The sequence below is a fragment of the Photinus pyralis genome, unplaced genomic scaffold, assembly GCF_008802855.1.
Source record: "Photinus pyralis isolate 1611_PpyrPB1 unplaced genomic scaffold, Ppyr1.3 Ppyr1.4_LG4, whole genome shotgun sequence".
Lineage (NCBI taxonomy): Eukaryota > Metazoa > Arthropoda > Insecta > Coleoptera > Lampyridae > Photinus > Photinus pyralis.
Genome location: NW_022170511.1, coordinates 15,663,639 through 15,689,655, shown reverse-complemented (window position 1 = coordinate 15,689,655; position 26,017 = coordinate 15,663,639). Strand labels below are relative to the sequence as shown.

The following is a 26,017-nucleotide window of genomic DNA, read 5'->3' as shown; positions in this document are numbered from 1 at the left end:
GGCGCCAAACAGCCAAGGTGAGGATTCAATTGGCCACTAAGACTTCTCCAAACCTCTCTAATACCCTTATATGGGGGTCTCATATGCGTTGTTTTTTGGTGGTACCGAATACCTTTGTTCTAGTTGCCACTTCATTGTTAGAATAAATGTACGATAAGGATAAGGAACCAGGATATTGAATTTCAGTCGGTCAGTGGGTGCGGCAAACATGAATTAGCCTACTGCCTGCACATTTCTAAATCCATCACTGCAACTATAGCTTTCTGTAGTGACTTCTTGTGACCATTTTAAAACTACTTTCGGTTACCCAACTACCGAAATTGATTTTTTTTCGATTAACAGTCACAGATACTAAAGATCACTTTGCAGATACCAAAAAATTACAAGCTAAATAAATCACAAAATTAAATTCTTGTTTCACAATCTCAAATCAAATCAAAAAACGTTTATTGTTTAGGGGGAAGGTTGACAATAAGTTGGGGAGTATTGTACATAGAATCTACCATAATGGCGCACCAAAATTTCACGGATAGAAACTGGAAATGACCCCTAAAAAAGCAACACCCTGTAGATTCTCACTACCATTGACATGGCCAATAATGTAAGCCCTTCAGAGTAACTTATATTTCAAATTTCAAAACATACCAAAAACTGCAGGAGATATGAAGAAAAAACTTAATAAAATCTTGAAATTTCAACACCCTGTATATGTAATACTTTCTGTCTAATGCTGTATGACGAGCGATCAAAAATGAGTTGCCTTTGGAAATTCAAGTTGAGTACGATTTACCTAGTTAACAAAAATTCCAAAGGCTCGACAGCAACTCATTTTTGACCACATGGTATTAGACTTCAGGTCTTCTTTATACATCTAAACAAGGTACCCAATGCATCGATTGCTGAATATCTGCCAATGGTCGTCTACTAAACTATAGGTATATTTTATTATAACACACGGTTTGTGGAAATTATGTAGTTTCTGTGCAACACGCAAGCATGGAAATGTCCATTACCCTTGGGTGACATTTAAATATGTTAATCGAACGAAAACTTGCTATTTAAAGTTCCTCGTTCATCAGTTATGCAATTTGTGTCAACCACAGCTACGGGAACAAATTTTAATTAAATTACCAAGCGCCACATATATACCATGTGGTGAAGCATTTGTGAAATTAATTCTATTCCATGTAAGAAAAAGCTGCCTGAAAATAATCATGGCTCTGTAGTAACATTCTTATTCAAAGGTAGTAGTCGGCTTTTAATAAATGAAAATAACAACTATTTTCTGATAGTATACTCTCCCGAATATATATTTGTAAGTTTTAAGTAGCTTGTAGAAAACATTTGATAACAACTAATTTTCAATACAAAACTGTTTAAAAATATTATAAAAAGCAAATGAAATGCACAGCATAGAACTTCTGACTTAAATTACAACTCTCAGCCCAATCATTCACTCTTTGGTTTATCGCCGCCACCACCACTATCGCCTGTGCGTGCAGTCACATTCGCACTGGTTCCACTCGAATCTTCCTCATCCTCGTCATCGGAATAATTTCGTGGTTCCTCTCCAGGTTTCAAAAGCCGGCCGACCAAATCGTATTTTTCTAAAATATTAAGTGCTATGTTATTATTAACCGCCTTACCGATAAGACTTATCTTTCATATCAACGGAAAGCTTCAATTCTATTGGCCAAATGATTACAATGATAACCAATAGAACGAAACAAGTATAACGCAAGTCATGATTGTAATTAGTTGCCGCAATAAAATAAGAAAAAAATTAGTATTTGGATATTAACCTTTGAACTGTGCTTCCCATTCTAAAACGGAATCCATTTCCATCGAATTTAAATCACTTAAATCGTCATAGCCATCAGTTTTACATTCGACAGAAAAGGTTGCCAGGCCTCTTGAAGCGTCCCGGCCGGCGAATGCGGCATAAGGACCCCCTTTAATTAACAAACAAAATTAAAAAGATACAAACATAAAACTCCAGCCTACCCGGCCCATAAAATCTTTTTCCTTTAGTGACATCGTACACATTTCCATTCACTGCCATCAAAACGCGTCCATCCTCTTGTGTTCCGTTATAGGGTTTCAGTTCTTCAGGGGTAAAATCTTTCCGTAACTTTGGAAGTTGTGGCTCTGGCGGTGAATACACTGGTTCCTCATTGGACCGTTTTAGAATTTTGTAGGCCAAAAAAGCAATTGCAAGAACTAATGCGATATTTAAAGGACTTTGTATTATTTCTAAAACTAAATTATACAGGAAACCGCCCGACTCCTCGGAAGGAATTTCTTCTGCCATTTTGACAACTACACAAAACAAAGTTCAACGCAACTGACAGAAAGTAGCCCGTGAACGAGAGCGAATGCGTAGTACACGAGCACTTATACTGATGTCTCGTTTCATGATCGTCAAAGATCGTGTTAAATAAATCTTAACATTTAAATTAGAACTTCATTTCATTACTGTCGGAACTATCCAAAGTACACATTAGAGCGATGTACATTAAATAAAATGCCAAATATTATTTTATGTACTGCAAAGATAATAGATCATTGTGTACGATCCGGTACACTCTTTACGAGAGCCAATCTTTTAGTTAGATCTCTGAAGTTGGCAAGAGAAGCACGAGTTCAAAAATCGTTCATATATCTACGTGGAGCTTTATTAACAATTTTTAATTCCAATAGCCATACTGTAACTCAGTTCCCAGTATAGGAAGGAGTTACAGCGATCAGCTACCAGAATATCATGCGCGTGCTTATGTATTTACACATTCACCTATGTATAACTATTTTCATATACCGAACGTTCCAAAAAGATTGAACAATTCGTCTTCTAACCCAAATTCCAATTTTTCAAAGATGCAAACTAGTCTCTTCAAAATTGTGTTGACTTAAAACTCCCCACCATCGATCGTTTTCAATTTAATGTAATCTATATAGTCTAGATGTTTTAGTTTCATGGTTTCACTGGAAAAGTTTTGTAGAGATTCAGCCTCAGTAGATAGTTCAGTAGGTTCACTTTGAATATTTGCAGGAATCATTAGAATTAATTGAGTGTTGCCAATTGTTTATGCACAGTTTATCTGGATACCTGTCCGTTTCGACGAACTAAAATTTTTAATTACAACAAAATTAGGAAGTCTTGGCCTTTTTAGTATAAATAAGCATTGTTAGTATAGATAATAAACCCCCTAAAGCGGATCTAAGAAATGTTCGGTGGCTAGCACAGATACCACCCGCACAACTGCACATGCGCGTTCTGTCCGGACTTTTAAACCCTTTCTTTTATGTCTAAAAATATGTGTAGCAAATTTGGTTCCGATCGGTTAAGCCTTTAGACGGAAATAAGAGGTTGCCACACTTTGGGCATGCGCGATTCTGCCCAAACGCTTTTCAGCTCTTCCTTTTACGTCTAAGAATATATGTACCAAATTTGGTTCCAATCGGTTGAGCCGTTTAGCCGAAAATGAGAGTACAGGCCGCAATAATCGAGATTTTGTTTGATTCGGAATCCTGGGCCTTCAAAACGTGTATTTTCGTCAAAAAAAAAAGGCGGTCATTTTTTACCCCAAAGCAATACCTCCTTAGACTAGGAACTTTCCTTGCCTAAGCTTACTAACGTGCGGTTGACAAACCGCGGCAGAGCACCTTTTCGTGTGTGATCCTACGAGGTCATTGGATTTGACCCATTTTCGATAGACCTGTGGTATACAGGGTGGTGACTTGCGTAACGCATCATAGGGATTCCAATGTAAAATTCACATCATGCGATTATTGGCTCCCCAAACTATTTTAGACCAAAAATGTATTAAGGTTTTTTGTAGAAAAAATCTTTTTCAATAATCTGCGATGCCATGGAATTTTCTAAAACAAAAAGATATCCAGTTATCAATTAGCAGTAGTTCGAAATGGATTTTATGATCATCTACTGTCTTACAGTTAATGGTGACTTATTTCATTTATTCGAACATTTATTGTAAAATGTTATATTAGGAAATCGTTTTTAGTAATTTGGTCTTTCTTTATGTTGAATTCGCTGTTCTAAATATAATACTTTTTGATAGAATTTGATTTGTTTCATAGCAGGCATTCCATGGCATGACGGATATTGGCGTAATTTTTGTATTATAAAATTCCATGGCATCACAGATTATTGAAAAAGATGCTGGTTTTATTTTTCCAATTTTCCGTCTTTATATGAAAAAAATTGAAAACTATACGGTTGATTGGCGTAAAAAAATTTTTTCTACAAAAAACCTTAGTACATTTTTGCTCTAAAATAATTTGGGGAGCCAATAATCGCATGTTTGAATTTTACATTGAAATCCCTATGATGCGTTACGCAAGTCACCAGCCTGTATAGGTCAACTGTGCAAAGTTTGAACCGAATCAGCCCAAGCGTTTGGCATAGTTATCGTGTTCACGAACAGACAGACGGAGATCGGTCACACAAGGCCTCAATTCCAGACTTTTACTCTGGTACCCGATAAATAATGTTCTTTTTGCCCTTTCTCCAGCTGTACGTAGGTGGCACGGCGTAACGCTCTGGGGTTGTTACGTACCTATATCATTCCCATGTTTCCTTTTAAATTCTTCAACGAAGTGGGCAACCATTATCAAAGTCTTCACCTCCAAGATGCCTGTCGCGAGCAGTCGCGATTTGACTTCGAACAACGACCTACGTCGATGGTGAGTACGGATAAGTCAAATGTACCACCGCCCAAATCGAAATTAAAATTTTTACGTTCACCTTTGAGATTGTTGTCCAAACCATAAGCAAGAGCAGCAGCCTTGAGTAGATTGAAGTTGACAAACTATCGCTACCATTATCAATCTATATATTTTTTAGTGAGAGACATCGTCAAAGCACCATTTTCAGCATTTGTCACGCAGTCGTCCATGAAGTACTAATCTTCCTGCTATTGGTCAAAGATCTCCTTATAGGCAGACATCATTGTCTTGGTATTACAAATCGTGTGTTAATTAACACAATGTCCAAAATCAAAGTGTAGAATTAAAAAGATATACCATGAACATTTTACTTTATTTATGTACAATGTAGAGAGAAGTTCTTGAAACGCACATAGCAGCTATAAGTTTGCAGTAGTGAGAGAAATAAGTTATTTAGAAATTCAATCGGCACGTCTTCTATTTCCGCGCCTCCTTGGAGGTTTTACGTCTCCGACAGGGGCTGCCTTATTATTTGTCGAATCAATTTCCTCCTTTTCTTCAGCGTTCGTTTTTAAAATAATAGCCGAACAACACTTATCAACAGTTCCGGTCCTTTCTTCAATTGCTTCCTTGCATCCACAACAATTACTGGAATAACATCTGCAACCGCCAGTGCAGCACGCGCCACATCCATCATTTCCCTGTTCAGTTATTTTTGGCGAGCAAGAACACGCAATGGGTGGAGATTTAACCCAGTCTACCAGATTGCGGCACTTCTGGAAAACTCTCGAAGGCGTATCTATAAACTCTACTTGCCAGCCTACGGGCGCGCTTTTACAATCTTGCGTTTCTGTCACCCACGCTAATCCAAATTTTCCTTTAATTTTCGGTGGACATTTGCAACAATTACATTTATTGGTATTAACTTCCGAGCATAGTTTGGGACGATTGGAACAGCAGCATAACCTGCTTTGGTGAACTGAGTTTGTCATGATTAAATATGAGAAAACGAAAATTTTTTTTTAGTGACTGAAATGGCCAAAAATGTCATTGTAGAGATCACACTCTAGATTTTATTTATACTTTCGTCGCCACTTTAAAAAAAAATACCTATGCACTCAGTAGATGTTTGATATACTTTGACATGACCTTTTGGTAATAAGATTATAGTGCCCATTATGCCCTACTGAAACCTGAAGTAAGAAAATGAATCTGAGAAGCAACTGTTCGGGAAAAACATTGTAATGCGACGCGTTTTAAAAAGAAAGCTTTTTAAATTAGTATATAAATGGTTTCAGAACATATATATTAGGGCCACCCATCGGGAGCGCATGAAGTTAAACGTAAATCAAATACGTACACATTTTCTGTTACAATTTTATTTGAATAATATATGGGAATGTCACTTATCTTATCACATCCATTTTATACGAAAATATAGATAATACCTAACAAAAAATTAATGTATAATGATAAAGAAATTTTACACAAAGAAACACCTGCAAATTTTATCAATTTAGGTGTCTTATGAAATTAAATAAAAGCAATAATTTCGCAGTTCTATCTGTCTCGCATCGTCAAACAAGAACGAACCATCTGTATAGCGACATCAGCCTTTCTTATAGACATGACGGAGGAACAGACAAAAAGTATCATTTCATGAAGAGGCTTTTCAGCCTAAAAAACAGTCGAGATTTTTATCTGCTAAAAAGGCTGTGTACCTAAATCTCGAAATATATTAGTTATTCAAAATCGTCATGCTTTGTCAGTTCCTATCTAATAGCACAGATAAAATCTAATAGGTAGCATTGAAGGCAAGGGAAAATATTAATAGTTGTTAAAAAACAGTATGTTAATCAATTAGGTAAGTATGTTGTATAGAGATGTATTTAATTAAAAGTAAATGTAAATTACTGCTTCCAATTAATGTAGGTATGAAAAAAATTATTATTCACTTTGTTATAAATACATATTAGTTTAAGATCGCTTGAAAAATGTTGTTTACATTGATACAATAGGAATGTTGGTACAGGGTGTTCAAACGAAGAACTGAGTTTGATCGCGGCATTGATTATAATACAGAGTGGCCCAACGAGAAGTATACAGAGGGCTTTTAGGGTATTAAATTTAGAAATTTCGAAAAATCCTCGAACGCGTCAATTTTGTATTCGAGGGGGACAACTTTTGGAATACAAATCACGAACCCAAGTCTTCACCGCTCTACGTAGGGAGCTTAACCCCTAAAATTTTAAATGGAAGCCTGCGGCAAATGGCACACATTATTTGAAAGCCTATTTAATCGTGATTACTAATCTGCTCTGCTTTTTAAATTCTCTTGATTCGTTTTGGAGAACTGACAGGTTCACTTACGTTTAACAAACAAATTGAAGCGTCAAAATAAAATTTTAATAAAGATGACTTAGATCGCATTTGTTTTGTTTTTTTTTAGAAAAAACCATTTCAAATACGAATCAATAGATCAATTGTAGAATGTCAGAGGTGTCATGGTGCCGTGCCGGAACGCTAATCCAGCACTGGTTTTACAAAAAAATACAAATACAGGCTATATTTTGTGCGCCAATAAAACAATCAAAATGTTCCTCCTGTTTTACTTGTCATTCTGATAACAACTGACTCAAGAAGTAAACCCTTAACGTATCTGCCCACTACACCGTACCGTACCCTATCATGACCGTACTATGAACGTGTCAGACACGGAAAATATAGGATGTAAACAAACGCGTCAGGAAGAGGGTGAGAAACGAAAAGTCGAGGGAGAATAGTGGGCATTATGTAGACCTAGCCGATGACGAAAAAAATGTCATATATGTACTTCCGTATATTCATCATTTCTGCGCCTGCACGCACCGGTTTGGGACCGTCGCGTGCCATTCACGGAGCGTATCGGCACCGTCAAAATATTCGTTGACGCTCCGTGCATGGCACGTTACGGTGCTGGTCGGTGACTAAACCGTGTAGTGGGCATAGTCTCATACTATTCCATGCAAACAATATTTTGTACCCGCTACAACGATCATACCATGACCTTAAAAGTCTCTACCTAAGTACCTACTACAACGTATCATACCATGACCGTAATAGGAACGTGCCAGGCAGCAAAAATATTGTTTGTGTGGAACAGAATGAGACTATGCCCACTAGACCGTTTTGTCACCGACTAGTACTGTAACGTTCCATGCACGGACCGTCAACATAGTCGTTGAAAATATTTTGTCGGTGCCGATACGCTCCGTGCATGGCACGCGACGGTCCCAAACCGGTGCGCGCAGGCGCAGAAATGATAACATACGAAAGTACATATAAAATTTTTCTTCGTCTTCAACTAGGTCTAAATAACGTGTTTGTTTACAAGTACAACCGAGAGAACGGGAACCGTACGGATACGACAAGCGTACGCTCCGGTCACTATAATCGTTACGCACGGGCACGGGTATGATACGGCGTTGATACGGTACGGTACGGTATACCTTTAAGGTATATGCCCACTACACCGTACAGTATCATGACGGTACTATGAACGTATCAAGCACGGAAAGTAGACGATACGGACTACTATGTCCACTAGACCGCCGACTGGTTTTGTAATGGTAGTAACGAAAATACGCAAATCGGCAAATTATGCCGATGTGGCAACAATGCCCTCTGTCAAATAATTAAATTACTGACCGACACCGACCATCCCCGCCAATAAATCGACTGAACCGACCATCCGATGCCAATCCATTTTCGTTCTGTTTTCATATTTGGAGAAAAACTTTTTTGCCGCCTCTGATGTTTTCGTTTGTTTTACAATTACGTTATGGTTACTTTAGCACTTAGAACATGGGTACGATGGTCCAGATCTTGTACTGTTCGTTAAATACAAACGCTGCATGCTAAACTAAACGTAAATAATAGTACTTGGCCCACAGTGGAGAAGGTGTAACGTAAAGTGAACGTGTGCGATGGAATTAATACGAAACGGCGTATGTAGTATATGTAACGAAAATACCAGCGTGCTGAGTAATTCCGCTGTACAACCTTACTACAAGCAAGTTGAGAATGCCTTCTTTGAGGATTCAAACAATTTCATTCAAGTAAGTACTATTCCTTCTTCTGTTTTGTTTTTGACGAAAAGTGCCGGTATTAAACAATACAGAGAGCAATTTTGTATACTGTATTAGACATGGTGTTGTCTAATGGTCATTGTTATAACTATGTTGACAAAGCTCGATTACTTGCCTCCATAGGTATGAATTTATGAAACAATGTCATTGCTACATTCAAAACAGCTTAGTAGGTGCTTTTAGTCATTTCTAGAATGTATGGTTTCAAATACATTTTGCCAGTAAAAAATACTGCCAAGTGTTTGAGGTTATGTACATAAGTTTTATTCTCTTTAAATTGTGGGTAAAGAATTGGTGCCTTGTTTATGTTTTGGTTTTAATTTTTCACTAAAGCAAGGTATCCACATAATGTGATTGCCATGAATTATTTCTACACTACATAGCCCATTGGCATCATGCAAATAAGATTGTGGGGGCTGTTTGTGGAGTGGATCCGAAGTCTATTCTTTTGTAATCATTATCACAGATTTGTGGTGTAAAAATCCCTCATACAAAATGTTCATTGGCATGATTTGTATCTTATGTTGGCAAGGCAGCTATGGCTGTTGTCCAAAAAGTACAATAATTTACAAAGAAGTACAAATCATTAGTACTATGCGATCAAAAATGAGTTGCTGTCGAGTCACCTTTGGAATTTTTGTTTACATGAGAAATGGTACTTAAATGGAACTTCCAAAGGTGACTCGACAGCAACTCATTTTTGATTGCTCGTTAAGAGTCATCAGCGAGTTGGGGTTTGTACCTTGCAAAATTAATCCTACTTTCTTACAGCTTCAGATTGCAGTACTCCCTATACCCTTTCTAAGATTTACGTGGGCTACCTGAGGGCCGAATCCGGTCAGCTAACATAATTCACAGTCTTTATACGGTCCACCAAATTATACGAATTCGAATTAATTAATTAATATGATTATGTTACATGCCCAGTATCTAGTGGACACGATTGTATTTTTTATGTATGTTTGTTGGGTATATTTTAGGAAAAAAGTCATTTTTATACTTAACCATCAATGGTACGCCCTCTAGCGGCGAAGCTAGAAACTTGAAAATAATTCTCTTGGTCCCTTTTGTTAATAACATTTTTTTCTCGATGCTGTGCACTTAACGGTTCCATAGATATGGCCTGTGACTATTATTAATGGGACACCCTGTACATTGGTTTTATTGACGTTGATTAAACTCAGATTAAAGGATGATTATGACACTCTCCTGGAAGCTGTAAGATGGCGCTGTTGTTTTTACTTTATTTTGCCTTTATTTTTAAGTGGGCGGGGTTTCAGCCAAGGCTGCTCTACCAACCCAACCCACTATACATTAACATGATGAACATACTAATTTATTTTTAGATCTTACAATTTTTGAGTTATAATACAAACTTTAATTTTTTTAAATGGTAGTCATAGTTGGCTTTGACATTTTTAAAAAGGACAAATTTTTCTCTTTATAACGATATAAGGCTTGCTAAATGTACTTTAATAAATAAACGCCCTGCAGTAATTTTCGTATTGTTGAGAGGTAAGTAAACAAAGTTGGCCATGGAAAACAATATGTAGTGAGATAGGTACCTTTCCGAGTACCTTTCATTTACGACGAAAATTGGACAGGCCAATGTTATCTTCATTTTCTACCAAATGAATTTCAAGATATGTAGGATGGGTGAGATTTGGAAACATGACGTAATTTACGCTGGTTTCAACACAACGGTGCCCCGCCGCACAACTAACTGCAAGTTAAATATTATAATAGACAGTAATTAAGAGAACAAAAATGTTTCCCATGGCAAAATCTGTTTTTACTACTGTTAATAATACAAACAGTTCTGTATCATGTCAAAGTAAGTATAATGAACCTTATATCATTGTAAACAGAAAAAAATGCACTTTTTAAAAATGTCACAGCCAACTATGATGATTACCATTTAAAAAAATGTAAGTTTGCGTTATAACTCGAAAATTATAAAAGAGGAATAAATATTAATAAATGTATCTTGTTAAGCGGAAAAAAATCTACACTTTTGTTCTTTGCATATTTTTGTATTTCTAATACTAACGATTCTACAACAGTTAAATGAAATCACTAATTCTGTTTTTCGCTCAACTGTGGATTTTTTTAAAAAAACAGAAGCATATCTTGAATAAGCTCTTAAAACTACAACTCTTTCCTCATTTAACCGAATCTTTATGTCTTACGGTTTCCAAGATCCTAATGCTTAAAATGAAAAAAAACCTCGAAAAAAACTCACCCTGTATATATAAAGTATACATGAAAAAGTTGTAGAGTACTTAGTAATACAGAATAACCTACATTTGTTTGCATGCCATCGTAACTTTCAGTAATGATCGAAAAAATGGTTTCCGTAAGACAAGAAAAATGTTTTTGTCTACTCAAAAGTATTCATAATTACCTATTTACAACTTTTTCCTTTGTAACTCACATATAACAAAGTATAGATGTTTTCTTTTTAGTTTCAGGAGCAAATCGGCAATAAAAGTTTCTGTGCATTGTGCGTTGAGAAGATTGTGATAGCCAACCTCTTCAAGAGCGCTTATGAAGACATAACGAGAAAGAGAGGCAGCTTTAATAATACCTACGAGCGTTGCTTTTTTTGCGAGGGAGAAAATGGAGACTTATTAAGGGTGAACGACAACCCTAACGATTTCGTTACAAAGATTGGGGTTTTCATGAAATGTACCTCGTACCCTTCCTCCTGTGAAGGTTGTGCCACATGCTTCGAGTGTTTTCTTCACGCCAACATTTGGTTTGAGGTTTATGACAAAATACATAAAAGGGTGAGTATATCGACCACCTTGCAATATTGTCTCTAATACACTTCAGCTTTACAGGCATTTCAGCAATCAAAACAATATTCTCTTTTGCTGATACAATTCTTTATACCTAAATATGCAGGAGTTTATTTTATTGCAAATAAGAACAACATACAAGCTAGAGATTATTTTAATTCACTATACATCCTAAGAGTAATTCATGACATTCTCACACACCACATTAAATACTTATCACGATTAAGGTTAAACGTTATGGCCTTGTGTTCTGCTGTCATACGCAGTAAGTTCTTGAGAAAAATCTTTGCTTAAACCTCAGGATAAAAATTGCTACAGGCAGAACACTTTGAAGGAAATTTAAAAAAGGGTTTGCTAGAAGACTCTAAAGGTTCTATGAAAATGCTATATTAAGATTTTTGGGGATTAAATTATTTAAATGACCATGGGAAATTTGTAACATTGAAATGGCCAAAAAAAATGGCATCATTGAAACCTTAAAAATTCCATAACAACAAAACTTGCATCGATCACTTTTAAAAAGAAGTCTTTATAAACTTTCTGTACAAAAGTTTCGATTTTCGATGGTTAACAAATTTTCCAGAAAGTTTCTAAGATCATTTCAATGAAAGGTTATAAGAAAATTCATCAGGATTTTTCGGAATTTCACTAATGTGGGAGAGAATTAGAAAAGCAGACTTTGTAGGCTACTCCCTTTTGTGACGTGAAGCGGTAGTCGTAAGTGCTCCCTTCATGGGAATGGTTTTTAAAACTGTCCAGATTATCTTTGGCATATGGCAATTTCTAAAAAGTATTGTTGTGTTTTTTTATTAGGCCGCAGTTGGACGGCATTTATTTAGTCTGGAAAGAAGTTTATTTCCCATTTTTATGCAGAGGATCGTTGTTTTAGTTCAATTAATGCTCGGCCGGAGTTAATTAAGAAACTTAAGTCTGGGAAAATCGAATCCGTAATTAGTGTGCTTAAATGTAATAAATTTTGTCTTGTTGTTGTTAAATTCGTGGAAGTTAGCAGAGTGCACGCGCTTTGCACAAGTGTTACTTTAGATAAGGAAACTTTTAGTCGTTTAAGAACGAATTTCATAGGAATTTTGGCGTGTTAAAACTCGTAAAAGTGCCAGTCTAAGTTGATTTACGATCGGTAATAGTTTTATTTATGCAATTATGGTATTGGTCCGCGGAGTCGACCGTTAAGTTTTATCGGCCCCGATATTCGAATTTTTCATGGAAAAGCGTCGCACCGAGATTTGACGATACTGGGGTATAAATGGTTTTGAACAGCGAAGAGAAGACGCTTATTGTACCGTTTCGCGAAGCCTACGTTTGTCGTATGTGAAGATTTTTGGAGAGTTTATTGTAGCGGCGTTTGATAAAGTTACGCCAGTTTATTCATCGTGTTGTATTTTTTTGAAAGTCCGGGAACGTGTGGATTACGCCGGCATCGAGGAGTTTTAAGAAGGTTTTTGGAAGGAGTTTGTTGAAGAGAAACGAGCGGTACAATAATGCCATCTTAGCAACGTGAGTTCGTTTGCATCGTCTTTTACATTGTCTGGAGTAGCCGGAACGTTTGTTTAACGCCAGCATCGCCGAGGAGCTGTTGGAGTAGCTGTGTCAGCACATACCTGGGGCTGTGTTTGTGTTTTTTTTTGTGCGTCGGTTGTTTGCGCATTTGTAAAAAGGATTAGCACCGTGAGTACTGTCTTTTTTTGTTTTAATTTAATTGTTAGAATCGCCGTCTGAGACGGTTTTGTGTTTCAATTTGTGTAAGTCATTTTTTTTAGATTTTGTAAATTTAGCTTTGTAAAATTTTTGTTTTTTTTTTGTCATTTTATTATTTGTTGTGTGTCAAAGTAAAGTTCAAGGATTCGAGTTTCTCAAATTTTAAGTTTTCTTCTTTTATCCCGAGTGTGTAACGAGTTTGATAACGTAAAAAGGTTTGGATCATCGGTGGGACTTAAATTTCATTCCAGAAGTCAGTTAACAAGGGATTATTTTTATTTGGAATTTAAGGGAGGTATTAGCCACCGACCTGGCGAGGTTGCTACCTCTTGTCCGGACGAAAAAAAGGGGTAGTCGGACTCATTTTACGGGCCCTGAGATTTATGTTTTAAAGAGTTTTTGTGAGATTGAGCTAGTAAGGGTAAGTTGTGTGAGTAGTTTCAGTCGTAGGAAGGTATCACAACAGTATATAATAATAAAGTAATTGTTGTAATCTCGTATGTAACGCTGCCCAACATTTACTCAAATAGTTAAGTGGAAAAGCCAAAAAAAATTCATTTGTTGTGACAATTTTGTCGGAAAAATGTAATTTCAAAGACGTTTTTTTATTGTCAGCTTTGAAAAAATCGCAGCAGCCCTGGAAACTTTTTCGGCGGTCACAAAAAAAATTCCTTAGAGTTTAAAGATTCGATTACAAAAAAGAGCCAATCAAATTTTTATAGAAAAATTGAGATATGTCAAAATCTATGACAAATAGGTACTTAAATCTTAATTGCGTAAAATATCGCATTTTGAAAAAAATAGAATATTTCTATTTAAAAAAACCCAAGATAGCGGAAGCAGCACCATCTTGAAATTATTTTATTTCATTTCGCAATGGTCGATTATGGCCGAAAATCAAAAGTTTCTATTTCAACTGCAAGTTTAAAAACTGACAACGAACGGGCTATGTGAATCTCCCTGTATATTTGATTTTTTATTTAGTATCTATTCTATTTTTTTTATCGTTTTATTAGGTCAAACGTATGCAGGCCGATGTCGCTCTATACAGAATTCGAGCTTGAATTACTCTAATTTAGGATGGTAAATGAAAGTAATTTCCAGTTTGAATTTATCGACAGTAAAACTCAAATGTTATTATTACTTCATGTTTTTTTGAAATGAACATGTAGATTTACAGGGTACTCCAAAATGTGCACTGTGTTGCTGAAGCATGTATTGAGTTTATTGCAAATAGAACAAACATTGCATATCTGTACCTCTAAGGTTTGTTAAGTTGCTAAAGTAAAAAGGTTCGGAAGAGTTTAAAAACGCTCAGAATATTAGCCAAACACTGAAGGTCAGCACCAATAAGGACTGTAGGTAGTTAATTTTCTAGACTCTAGAGCAATATCTAGTCGGTAAAGGATTAGTGACTGGCGATAATGAATGAAAACGGATGGGTCACATTCTTTCCATGAAATATGGATATGCTGATTTGAGAATTCTCTAGAATTACAATTTTTGCTATATAAACAAACTGAACTGAAATTAAACATAATTCAATTTACTACACACAAACTCAAATTCTAGAGAATTCTAAAATCACATTATCACATGTATTTCATGGAAAAAATACATCACATCCGCTTTCATTCCTTAACGTCGGTCACTAATCCTTTATCGACTTGATGGCGCCTTGATATCGCTTTAGAAAATTCGCTACATGACTATTTCATTTGTTTGAAATATTATGGAGAAATTTTACACCACAGGTACTACTAAGAAAATTAAATTTTCAGATCAATTTAAGTGTGTAAGGACTACTTGAAGGCTGGGGTTCACCTATGTTAAATATAGGGAAAACTTGCTTCTGTATTTCATGTTAATTTCTGTAACAAGTTGAAACACGTTTTTATCGTCAATATCACTCCTATTCTTGTGTAAAATATTTTAAAAAATAGGTATTATTTTCAACATTTGAAAGCAACAAAAGGTATCATTTCAAAAATACTTAAATTTTATAGAGACAAAATGTGTGTCCACTAGATGAAAGTTTTATTAAAAAAATATTGAGTAGGTACTTTCTGAGATGAACATGAATACGGAAGCATGTTTTCCCTATATTTTACACTGCATCTTTCATTGTCATGGAGGTTAGAATGGTGAGCTATGAATTTGAACCACCCTGTACTTACGTAAACGTATGCATCTCTCTGTATATTTATTTTATATTTTATTAACTTACCTACGAAAGAAGTGATTAAAATGAAAAATACGGGTATCTATAGAAGGAAAAATATACGCATCCAAAAAAACAAATTCTGAATTCATAATTCCAAATTTCCCCAACTTCATAATTTTTTGTAGCCAATTAAAACTAAGGAAATGCTGAGGTATCGGACTGACGATTTGGTTACTCTGCCATTTGCCTACAAATTATTCAGGGGAAGAAATTTATTACCAAAGATTTTTACATTATTACTACTAAATAAACCAAGGTTCAAAATCTTTTGTTTTGTGAGATATACCCCCAACAGTCGCAAAATTTGGGTTTCTTTTTTAATGATAGCAACCATAACATAGAGAAGTTTTTGAGTTTACCAAAATTCCTAACCTAAGTTGGCGCATGTCCAAATAACATCAAAATAATGAAACCAAACTTATTTAAAATTCCAAAAAAATTTTGACAATAAAAAAATCAAATTTCAAATTATCCCAATGCGGAAAACACAAAAATACTTCATTGTAATATTAAATATTCATTGAAAAAGAAACTATTATTCTTTCGACTCATTTTAAGTAAGCAAGAATGAAATTTCATATGAAAAATATTTGTGCTAATTTTTCAATTAAAGTGATTTGTAACACCCTGTATTTAAATATATCTTCTGGAATAAATATAAATAATCATGAATATGAATGAGAATAAGAATCTTAGACAAAATACAAACAATAATGAATTTGGAAATTTCTAGCTTACAAAAATGGTAAATCATTGAATTTGAAATACCCCATTTTGAACACCCTGTATAATCGGTCCGGGTGATCAGTCAACTTGTGTTCCAGTGTTTTTTTGAAGGTTATTTAGTATAGAAAGTATGTGTCAAATTTCATGCTGGTTCTACTAGCGGAACTATTTTGCCATTTATATGCGCTAACGGCTAACCAACCACACTGTTGTAACTACAATTGTAAATGTGACTTTAAAGAAAGAAGATAGTTGATGTTGCGCATCCTGCGCATGCGCACATTAACCTGATTACAAGATCTTTGGTTAAAATTTGAAAGAAATATGTTTACAAATAAGAAAGTTGGTATTGCACAGTCTGTGCATGCACACACCTGCTTTTTACTAAAAGCGATATGTTGGTCTTTACTACAAGTATTTGCGGTTAAGATTTCAACAAAATATATTAATAAATAAGAACTTTGATATTGCGCAGCCTGCGCATGCGCACATTAGCTTGGTCAGGTGGACTTAGAATTCAATAACAAAACTTGGATATGTTTTTCTCTGAGGTACAGATATGAAGGAATTGATTTATGTATTTAAATTCTTTGCTTATTGAAATATTTTTTTAGCGGAAACCTAATCGTAAAGAAATGAAACAATTAGATGCCATACATCATAACAATTCATCCTTGGGTAATGATGTGTTGCAAAAAGATAAAGAAAATGTCACACCCCCACACAACAACATACAGAAGATAAATAGGAAAAGTGAGAGAAGATTGCGTCCACTATCCAAACAAAAACCTGCTCCGGTGCGGAAGAAAACACGCAAAGTACATGGCGATTACCAAATGTCAAAAAGCTTCCAGGATGTTTTGAAGAAACAGTTAAAAAAGTTTAAAAGCTTAAAGGCGCAATCTCATGGAAATAATTGGTCATCGAGTATATTATCAGATAGTAAAATGTACAATCAAATTCCATATGTGTTGATGGAACATCAGCAACTCCAACCAACTTATAGAGCAACACGAAAAAGATCTAAGGAAAACGCTATGGAGGTCATAGTACTTAGTGACTCGGATGACAATTCGGGAGTTAAGCAAGCTCCAAAACTCCTCATTCGACGGCCAATTAAAATCTCTCTCTCAAAAAATTTTAGTTTGGACACAACTAAAAAGAAAAAGGGCAAAGGTCGTATTAAGCGAGTCAAACATACTTGCCACGTATGCGACAAAGAGTTTAACAATTTTTGCAACTACAAAAGACACACACTCTGGCACGAAAAGCCGGAACACTTTCAAATTAATGTCACTAGATACAATTTACCAGAACAAATTAATGCTTCTAATTTTCCAATTAAACCCATTTCCACTAATGGCTCAACCGAAGAAGCTAATGTTACCAAAAATCTAGAAAAAGAAGAGATTTCGGCGGGAAAAGATGCGAATGAGAGCCATCCCACCGCTGAAACTGGTGATACAACAAGTCAAGAAAATGGAGTGTCAAATAATAGTGATAGTGCAAGGAAAGAAAATTCAGATTCAGAAACGGCCAACGATGGATCGCACGAAATAAATCATAGTGAAAGCAATACAACTAATGATGAAGTTCAAGCTGAGGAAGAGACAAATAACTTGCCCAAAGAAACCCATACCCAACCCGAAACAAATGGCATCGTTGAACAACAAGAAAATGAGACTCTTTCCGAATCGATTCATATAGCAGCACCTCAAGCACATTCGACTATGTTTGACAATGATGAAAATATCCCAAATGACATTGAAAAATCACTGTCTACAATTGGTAGTGATGACAAGAGTGAAGACGAAGCATCGGCAGACAACGAAAATGGGGAGGTTAACAATTATGACAAACCCCCACGGAAACGGAAATGGGACGATTTGAGTGGAAATGCTGATCAGAATTCTGGTGATGAAACTGCACCGAAACGGAAAAAAGTGAGATTTGCCCTTGATTATACCAACTCTACAGATGCTGCCAGTGTCAATGAAGACTTGGTAAATAGTAGCGATGGGCTAAATGAGAACGATTCAACTATTGTGAATGAAGTTTAAAAAAGTTTTATATGTTAATATGAACAATTTTTTTTACTGTTAATGTCAGTACCTTTTATCATTATTATTACTTTTATCAGCTTTATACAGACAACCATTTTTTTTAGCTGTCTCTTCGCCAAGTGTACAAGTTTTTGGTATAACCTCAATACTTTTTCCAATTATTACCAAACACCTAATGTAAAAACTGGACTTTTAACTGGCGACATAGAGACATTTTCTGTCATTAATATGATACGACGAACTGCTTTAAATATTACGTTATTTGTATATTCTTTCTACCGAAATGTCTTAATGTTATATTAAACTAGGCGTTTTAATTTTATTTGATTAATGTGTAAGTTCAGGTATTAATGCAAGGTTTTTATGCAATTGGTTTTTAAGGAGTTTTATTTTATTTTAATCAAAACACATTATTTTAACAAACTGTAAATTCTGATTTAATTTCTGCAAACCGTATGTAGTGTGAGACTCCTAATAAACCAGTTGTAGAAAAAGTTCTGTCGAGGAGCAAACGATGCCATGATATTAGCAACCACTACTTTTAAGTTAGATCAGTGTCTTACCACAAGTATTAATGTCACTGTAAATATTTATTCAAATTCACCTCAAATTTGTACATAAATCGGATTTGTTTTTCATGACATTATGTAATTCCCTAATGTGAAATTGTTATCGCTATTTTCTCAAAATTGTGGTATGTTTTAGTATGTGTGATAAGGCAATGCTTTGTAATTCTGTACTTATGAACTAAGCATTTATTAGTAATTTTGATAAACTAATTTATGTGTTTTAGATAAAGTGTACTGTATTGTAAGGACTTAATTGTTAAGTAGGTAGTGTTTTTCCTGTAAATAGGTAATTAAAACAGATCTTAATATAAATACATGGAAAATTGTATTAATAAATTTTCATCGTTTTTAAATTTAATGAACATTTGTATAATGCATGTCATATTGGGTTTATTAATCATTTGAAACTATTTTGGGTATTCCTCGTGAACGTTTCACTTGAAAAAGTGCTTGCGAGTACCTTTTCGGAACGGCTGCTGGATACTCGATACTCTAGTGTTTACTTAAAGTACTCGGCGCTCGAGTGCTTTTTTCGCTCCCGAGTACTCACAAGTTAGGAGTGCGCAGAACTCGCAAATGGTTTTGCTTTGCAAAACGGCTCGGTGCTCGCGAGCATTTTTAAGACGATTAGAACGCCTGAACCAGCACTGGCTGAGACCTTTATTTCCTCATCCATGTCGAAAACATCCTTTATGTCGGAAACTGGCACAAAGTTGTCTTTTTTGCTAGACATGTTCAAGGTGGACCTATTAATCTTGTAGATGCTTTCCTCTCGGAAAACTGTTGGCGCCTTTTCCCATTTCTTTTGACACAAACAGGTGGATGTGCCTATACACCTTATGCAGGTCTCCTGAAGGACATAATTTTTTCAGTATAAACTGCACATTCTCTCTTTTTGCGCTTTGTGAGAGGAAAATATTGTTGCTCTTAAAATTTGTTTGTGAAGTGTTGGTGTTTAAACTTTTTATATATAATTCAATTTGATTACATAGGTAGCAAACAAAAAGCATCCACATATCTGCTTTCATCCTTTACCGCCGGTGATTGATTGAATATTTTAGAGTGACTAATATGGAAAATCAAAAACAGTAAGATGGTTGAAGAGTGTATGATCAAAGCACTAGTAACTCGAATGGAGAACGGCGGTTCCAGGAATTCTAAAGAGCAATCGGTGGCGGTTACTGATGCTAAAACAATACTTGAAGCCCACAGCAACGTCCCTAAGCAGGAACAGTAAATAATCGGGTTCAGTAGCGGTTTCGACGAAAAAACAGTGGCAGGAAGCGAGACAACATTCCCCCCCCCTATAATTAATGAAACGGAAAGTAGCAATAAGCTTACCTCATGCAATTAAAAGTGTAACAATCACTGTGCTGGAAAAAGCAAAAGCTATAGATACAGTGCTGGAAACTTAATGTCAAAGCAAAAATTAAACGGTCTGCATCTAAAATAAATGTACGGAAAAGCTTAAAATAAAGGTACTTACAAAACATTGTATGCAACAAATTTTAATTCCATTTAACACCAAAGGCAAAAAGATACAAAAATCAAAAGATTTTACATTTCGGTAAACCATCAAATGAGAAAAAGGTCTAAACATGGTGCGGTAGAATTAATTTCAAACAAAACAAAATTGAACCGTACCTACGGATGAAAAGTAAACTTACGGAAAAGCTAGATAATTGAAAGTGTTTGCGACAAGCAAAAATATCTCCTCTAAACTAAGCGTTTACGTTATATAAAATTCGGCTATGGCATAGGGGAAACGACGGTTTGTTCAGCTTTCCTTGCGATAACGCTTGAAAATTAAAACTGCTTTTAAATAATTACGTCCTCACCAGACGTCTTAAAAATACCGGACCAGCAACAAAATTCAAGTTTTTTAAGAGCGTACCTAGCGGATATAATTTCGGTTAATTATACTTATCCAAATAGTAGGAATGAAATCTCCAAATTTGGTAATCCCCTTTTGTTTCTTGGAATGCGAGGTCAAGCGCGTAATCTGTTTCGTAACATTGATAAAAACTGCGCGATCTTAGCGGTTTTAATGATGGATTTCATATACCTACCTCTATCATTAGAAAATTACAAACGATTACTATGGGTAATTATAACGAACATATACGTTAAAAATATTGATTCTCTCTCCTTCCCTGGCAAGAAAACCCTTGGGCGGGTGTAAAAACATTTTAAATATTTCTACAGGACTTCAATACGAAACTTATCTGCTTTATCGGCGGTAAGACAAACAATTAAACAAAATGAAAGCACACAAAAGCTCACTCCCTCATCTCCTAGAGCAAATAACTTTCACTCAACGAAATAACTAAATTCAGAAACTGTGGTTTCTTATTAATGAAGAGCACAATGATTTGTCTAGATACAAGGTGGTTATCATAAAGGCGGATAAACTTCAAGGCTAGAAACGAGTGCTTCGTTACAGTACTAAAGAAAACGGAAATAGAAAGAGACAAGCAGTTGGCAGTAGGGGAAACGAACCGTAATTAAATCTAAACAATTCTACACGATGATTTCTTCGAAAGTTTCACTTAAAAAACCTTTGACGCCGATCGACCAATAATAGAACAGCCAAAGTGAATATATGTACAGGGTGCGGCAGGGAAACTTGCTGATTTGAAAGGTCAATAACAGAAAAAGTATTTCACATATTGATTTAATTCTTTTTTAACGTATTCTACAAATCCTGAATTTTTCTTTTAATTCGTTTTAAAAATTACATCAGGCAAATGGCGGCCCTCATTAGCGATACACTGATCGACCCGAGTATGGAAGTTTCGCTCCACTCTTTCGAGCATATCGACGGGAATATTGGCGATGGCTTGGCGAATGTTGTCCTTCAGGTGTTGCAGGGTCCGTACGTGGTTTGTCATTGTAAACAATGGATTTGAGATATCCCCATAGAAAAAAATCTCAACATTTTCTGGGGTTCTGGCAGTCTGTCGACCTCCGGGCTCTTTTTTACCACACTGCCACTTTGCCTGAATGCACGCACCCACGAAACGATTGATTGCCGACCAGGAACGGGACCCGCGGGATGAATATTAAATTGAGTTCGGAAGGCACGTTGGGTGGCGAGCACCGAAAGGCCGTTGGAAAAGTAGGCCTCGATGGCGAACGCACGCTCCACCTTCGTCCAACGCATGATGACAACCGACTTAAGCTGTCACAAAAATTCAGGGCGCCCTCTTTCGAATGGGGCTCTCCCTATCCTTTTCTAACCACGCGTCGCTCATTGGCGCCACATTCAGATCAGCAAGTTTCCCTGCCGCAGCCTGTATAAGCGCTAAAAATAAATTTTCTTAGATCTAGATCCGAAAAACGATGAAAAAAATTTAAAAAGGCTCCCCACCACTCCCCTCCCACTACGATTTTTGGACGACCAGGGTCATTTTGCATTGCAATGGTCTAAGGAACGATAAAAAAATAGGTTTTTAGTTTAGCAACAAAGTTCCCACGAAAATCTATTCTAGAAGCCTTTTGCCAGTCCATTTACTCTACTATTATACTGCTTATAGCATTAATAGCACATCTTAATAGCTCTGATGATGGCACAGAACCAAGATCTACCAAGATAAATATAATAATATATATTAACGGAATTCACCTGTTACATTAAATACAAAAAAAACATTTTAGTAAGCGAGGTATTGCATACGGGTAAAAAATAACCCCCCCCCTCGTTTTTTACAGAAATGCACCTCTTGAAATATCATGAATTCAACTCAAACAAAAACTCGATGATGTGGGTTAGTCTGTCTACACTGTCATTTCCGACTAAACGGCCGAACTCGTTGGTAATATTCAAACCAAATTTAGTATACAATCATGCCCTCTAATATAATCTTAAAGTCACTAGAATATCTAGTGACTATATAATCTGTTTCATGAACACTTCCAATATGGTGGCAAAATTCTAAAGCACAAGAAGCGCCGACTGGGGTTCAAGGTAGGATCTGATTTAATCGTGTTGTTCTGTACTGCAACCAACACACATCAGTAGTTGACATTGTGTAGTTGCATAACCGAGAACTGTGGTACTCCCACTTCCAAATCCCTCCAAGTCACCCAACCACATTCAACGTGTCCCTTTTTTATCGATTCTATATAATCACACAGAAGTTCTCTCCAGGTGCACTATTCAAATCATGGAGGAAATACATCTAAATCACTGCCTAAATCTCTACAAAAACAGAAATAACATTTATTAACTATGAAAGGACATAATAAGATGACGCTTGACAAGTAGGACTAAAGATAAAATTCTTTCAATTCTATCACAACTGCTTAATAACCAAAGGAGCTGTAAACACAATAAATAACTTAATATTCAAATACTTTCACAGAAATACCTGCTCGGATGACTGCTATGATTATACCGAACATAACTAAGTTGGATATTACACCTTCTCTGGTTCTCCTACGTTCTTCTTCTGAATCTTTCGCTCCAAAGGGACCCTGTATTCTACGCATCTTCTACTTTGGTTGCCGAGTGAATATTTTTCAGTTCTATTTGATTTCCCAAACACGATTTTGTTCAGAACTAACCTCAAAGAATTTCGTATAAATATCAGAATTTCGTCACCAACGTAGAAAAAGTTGTTCTTCTCTTCCAAGTTAAACTTGTTACAAAAGTAAGACAGCAACAATACACGTAAATGAAAATTATTACTGCGACTCCTACCTAAAAGTAAACGTGACTCTCACAAAAGCGCATGAATTTTAGTATAAATACAGTGCTCTAATTTTTCCTGTCAAGATTTTTTGGAATTTCCTTTCTTTCATAGTAACGGGTTGGTCCGAGGACCCTGACACATTTTAATTTTTCCTAGCGCGGCCGGATCTAAAGAGAGGAGATTCACGAGTAAAAAGAAGACAATTGAAGGTTTACAATTCTTTATTTACTGAAAATAATCGTTCAAATGATGCCCGTTATGGGCGACACAATTATCCAGGCGTTTTTCAAAATTTGCAAAAACTTCGTTTAACAAAGCCGGCGTGATTTTGGAAATTCCTTCTTCAATATTAGTCCGTTATTCCGGTTCGTTTATTCTACGTTACATGCACTACGGTTTGATAGCCTACTTCTTGCTTGCACTTATGGTTTTTGAGGAACAATCGCATGTATGGTGCATGCCATTCATCATGCCTAAATTTTTTTTTTCGTAAACCATCACAGATAGTGATATTCATTAAGAGACAAAAAATGCTTGCAAGTAAACTATCAATGTCTAAAAATTCAGAATCGTCAAAATAGTAGTTAAAAAGTTTTAGACCTCTTCAGATGCGGATGGTCAGTATTTTACCACCTACATAGCAACTACAATCAAAACGATGATATCACAAAGACCCTTTTTCCATTAGACATTCACACCCCGAATTTCATTTTAATCGGCAAAACCATTTTCCGATAAAATAAAAATAACGATTCTTTTTTAATCTTTGGCGGTAGATAGCGCCTTACCGAAGCACTTTTGGATAGAGGTAATGATACCAAGAACCCCTGGTAGCGCGTTGTACAGACCTTTTAGGGACACCCTGTATATCAGATTATAAAAGTAAGTTTGGAACCAATCAATAGTAGAATTCACATTCAAATGGTAGCTTTATAGCGATCTCGTAAATGAATGCTTTCTATATGCGAAAATAAGCTTACGCGATTCTAATCAGGAGTTGGAACCAATGAATAAAGAATGGTTGGAACCCATATGAAAAATAAGTTCCGCCATTGAATTTATAACTACAATTGGTTATAAATTCATAATATGGTTCCGCTCCCTCACTATTTAGCAATATTTTTTAAGGGTTCCGGTTCTGTGGCTTCAGTAATTTTCCGTTACGGTTCCAACTTTTTTTCGATTTTTAAACGTAAATAAATTTATTATTAAAAAATATAAATTATTAATAATTATAGAAAATAAATATAATACACAAAATTAAAGGTCATCTTTCTTTTGCATAAATATCTTTTGTAATTTATAAAAAATACGTCGTACCATTGTTGTATATGGAACGCCTTCACACAAAACCGCTTGCCCTGAAAACCCCTATTTTTAAAATCCTTTAACTCGCTCTACCTCGAAAAGTATTGGGTCTAGCAAAAAAGGCATGTTCGATTTATTTAATTTACCTTAAACTAATTATCCAATCACTAATTCTAAAAAAACTAACACGTTCTCTGATGTTTGGTCTATAACGCTTATAAAGTCAGTCTTACTTATTTGCTAGACCCAATTCTTTTCGATGTAGAGCGAGTTAAAGAATTAAAAAAATAGGGGTTTTCAGGGCAAGCGGTTTTGTGTGAAGGCGTTCCATATACAACAATGGTGCGACGTATTTTATAAATTAAAAAAAGATATTTATAGTGTCCGGTTAGACATGCAAATTTGAGAAATGAATTTTCTTAGATCTTAGATCCCAAAAACGACGAAAAAAAATTGCATTTTTTTTAAAAAGGCTCCCCACCACTCCCCTCCCACTGCGATTTTTGGACGACCAGGTCATTTTGCATTGCAATGGTTTTTGGAACGATAAAAAATAGGTTTTACAGTTTAGCAACAAAAGTGCCCACGGGATAGCACAATAGGATCCCGTTTAAACTCTACTATAAGCTATCGAGTTCGAAAAGAGGGAACCAAATATCCTTCAAAACTATATGAGAGTAGTTTCGGCGTCGGATGGACCGATGGACGGGCAAAGTGGCTATAATAGCGCCTTCCAACATGAGTTGGAAAACAATAGCGTCTTTCCTTAAGCGCTGTGTCCAGCATATCGTTTACTATTGTGCTCCCACTATCGCCTAACTCATAAAACTCGTTCACTGCCAAATTTAATTTATATTTGAAGTTTAAACTCTAATCTTGAAACGTTACAGTGTACTTACCAAATTTGGTTCCAATCGATTCAGCCGTTTAGCCGGAAATGAGAGTACAGGCCGACCGACAGACCGACATTCGCGGATTCCTGGTGCTTCAAAACGTGTATTTTTTTTTTTATTTTTTTTTTTTATTTTATCCCTCTCTTGTTTTGGGCCCTCAACAGGCATGCGCCTCATTTCCGTCAATAAAGTGCTATAAAAACCCAAAAA

The 26,017-nt window shown here is 35.8% G+C and overlaps 3 protein-coding genes and 1 long non-coding RNA gene across 4 annotated transcripts; 1 reads left to right on the top strand and 3 right to left on the bottom strand.

Annotated features, from left to right (window-relative positions):
• Nucleotides 1-1,279: 1,279 nt before the first annotated feature.
• Nucleotides 1,280-2,377, bottom strand: LOC116169406 (membrane-associated progesterone receptor component 1-like). The gene is made up of 3 exons (XM_031485492.1): nt 2,005-2,377; nt 1,803-1,952; nt 1,280-1,607 (listed from the first exon to the last, which is right to left on the bottom strand). The coding sequence occupies exons 1-3, from the start codon at nt 2,309-2,311 to the stop codon at nt 1,450-1,452; spliced, it is 615 nt and encodes a 204-aa protein (XP_031341352.1). The 5' UTR covers nt 2,312-2,377; the 3' UTR covers nt 1,280-1,449.
• A 2,665-nt stretch (nt 2,378-5,042) lies between these two features.
• LOC116169578 lies at nt 5,043-5,760 on the bottom strand. The gene has a single exon (XM_031485704.1). It carries the CDS (start codon nt 5,676-5,678, stop codon nt 5,148-5,150), a length of 531 nt encoding a protein of 176 aa, XP_031341564.1. The 5' UTR covers nt 5,679-5,760; the 3' UTR covers nt 5,043-5,147.
• A 2,613-nt stretch (nt 5,761-8,373) lies between these two features.
• On the top strand, nt 8,374-18,674 carry LOC116168304. The gene is made up of 3 exons (XM_031484046.1): nt 8,374-8,783; nt 11,279-11,602; nt 16,895-18,674. The coding sequence occupies exons 1-3, from the start codon at nt 8,652-8,654 to the stop codon at nt 18,338-18,340; spliced, it is 1,902 nt and encodes a 633-aa protein (XP_031339906.1). The 5' UTR covers nt 8,374-8,651; the 3' UTR covers nt 18,341-18,674.
• Nucleotides 18,675-23,110: 4,436 nt separating this feature from the next.
• On the bottom strand, nt 23,111-23,680 carry LOC116168722. The gene is made up of 3 exons (XR_004144824.1): nt 23,666-23,680; nt 23,283-23,614; nt 23,111-23,233 (listed from the first exon to the last, which is right to left on the bottom strand). It is a non-coding gene; the product is annotated as an uncharacterized LOC116168722 (long non-coding RNA).
• Nucleotides 23,681-26,017: the final 2,337 nt, after the last annotated feature.

What these genes read in the sequence shown, in the direction of transcription:
- LOC116169406 (XM_031485492.1), bottom strand. Translation starts at nt 2,311, where the DNA reads ATGGCAGAAGAAATTCCTTCCGAGGAGTCGGGCGGTTTCCTGTATAAT. An exon ending in AAAAAGATTTTATGGGCCGG is followed by an intron (nt 1,953 to 2,004) that starts GTAGGCTGGAGT and finishes TGTTAATTAAAG; the next exon opens with GGGGTCCTTATGCCGCATTC. An exon ending in ATGGGAAGCACAGTTCAAAG is followed by an intron (nt 1,608 to 1,802) that starts GTTAATATCCAA and finishes TTAATATTTTAG; the next exon opens with AAAAATACGATTTGGTCGGC.
- LOC116169578 (XM_031485704.1), bottom strand. Translation starts at nt 5,678, where the DNA reads ATGACAAACTCAGTTCACCAAAGCAGGTTATGCTGCTGTTCCAATCGT.
- LOC116168304 (XM_031484046.1), top strand. Translation starts at nt 8,652, where the DNA reads ATGGAATTAATACGAAACGGCGTATGTAGTATATGTAACGAAAATACC. An exon ending in ATTCAAACAATTTCATTCAA is followed by an intron (nt 8,784 to 11,278) that starts GTAAGTACTATT and finishes TTTTCTTTTTAG; the next exon opens with TTTCAGGAGCAAATCGGCAA. An exon ending in ATGACAAAATACATAAAAGG is followed by an intron (nt 11,603 to 16,894) that starts GTGAGTATATCG and finishes ATATTTTTTTAG; the next exon opens with CGGAAACCTAATCGTAAAGA.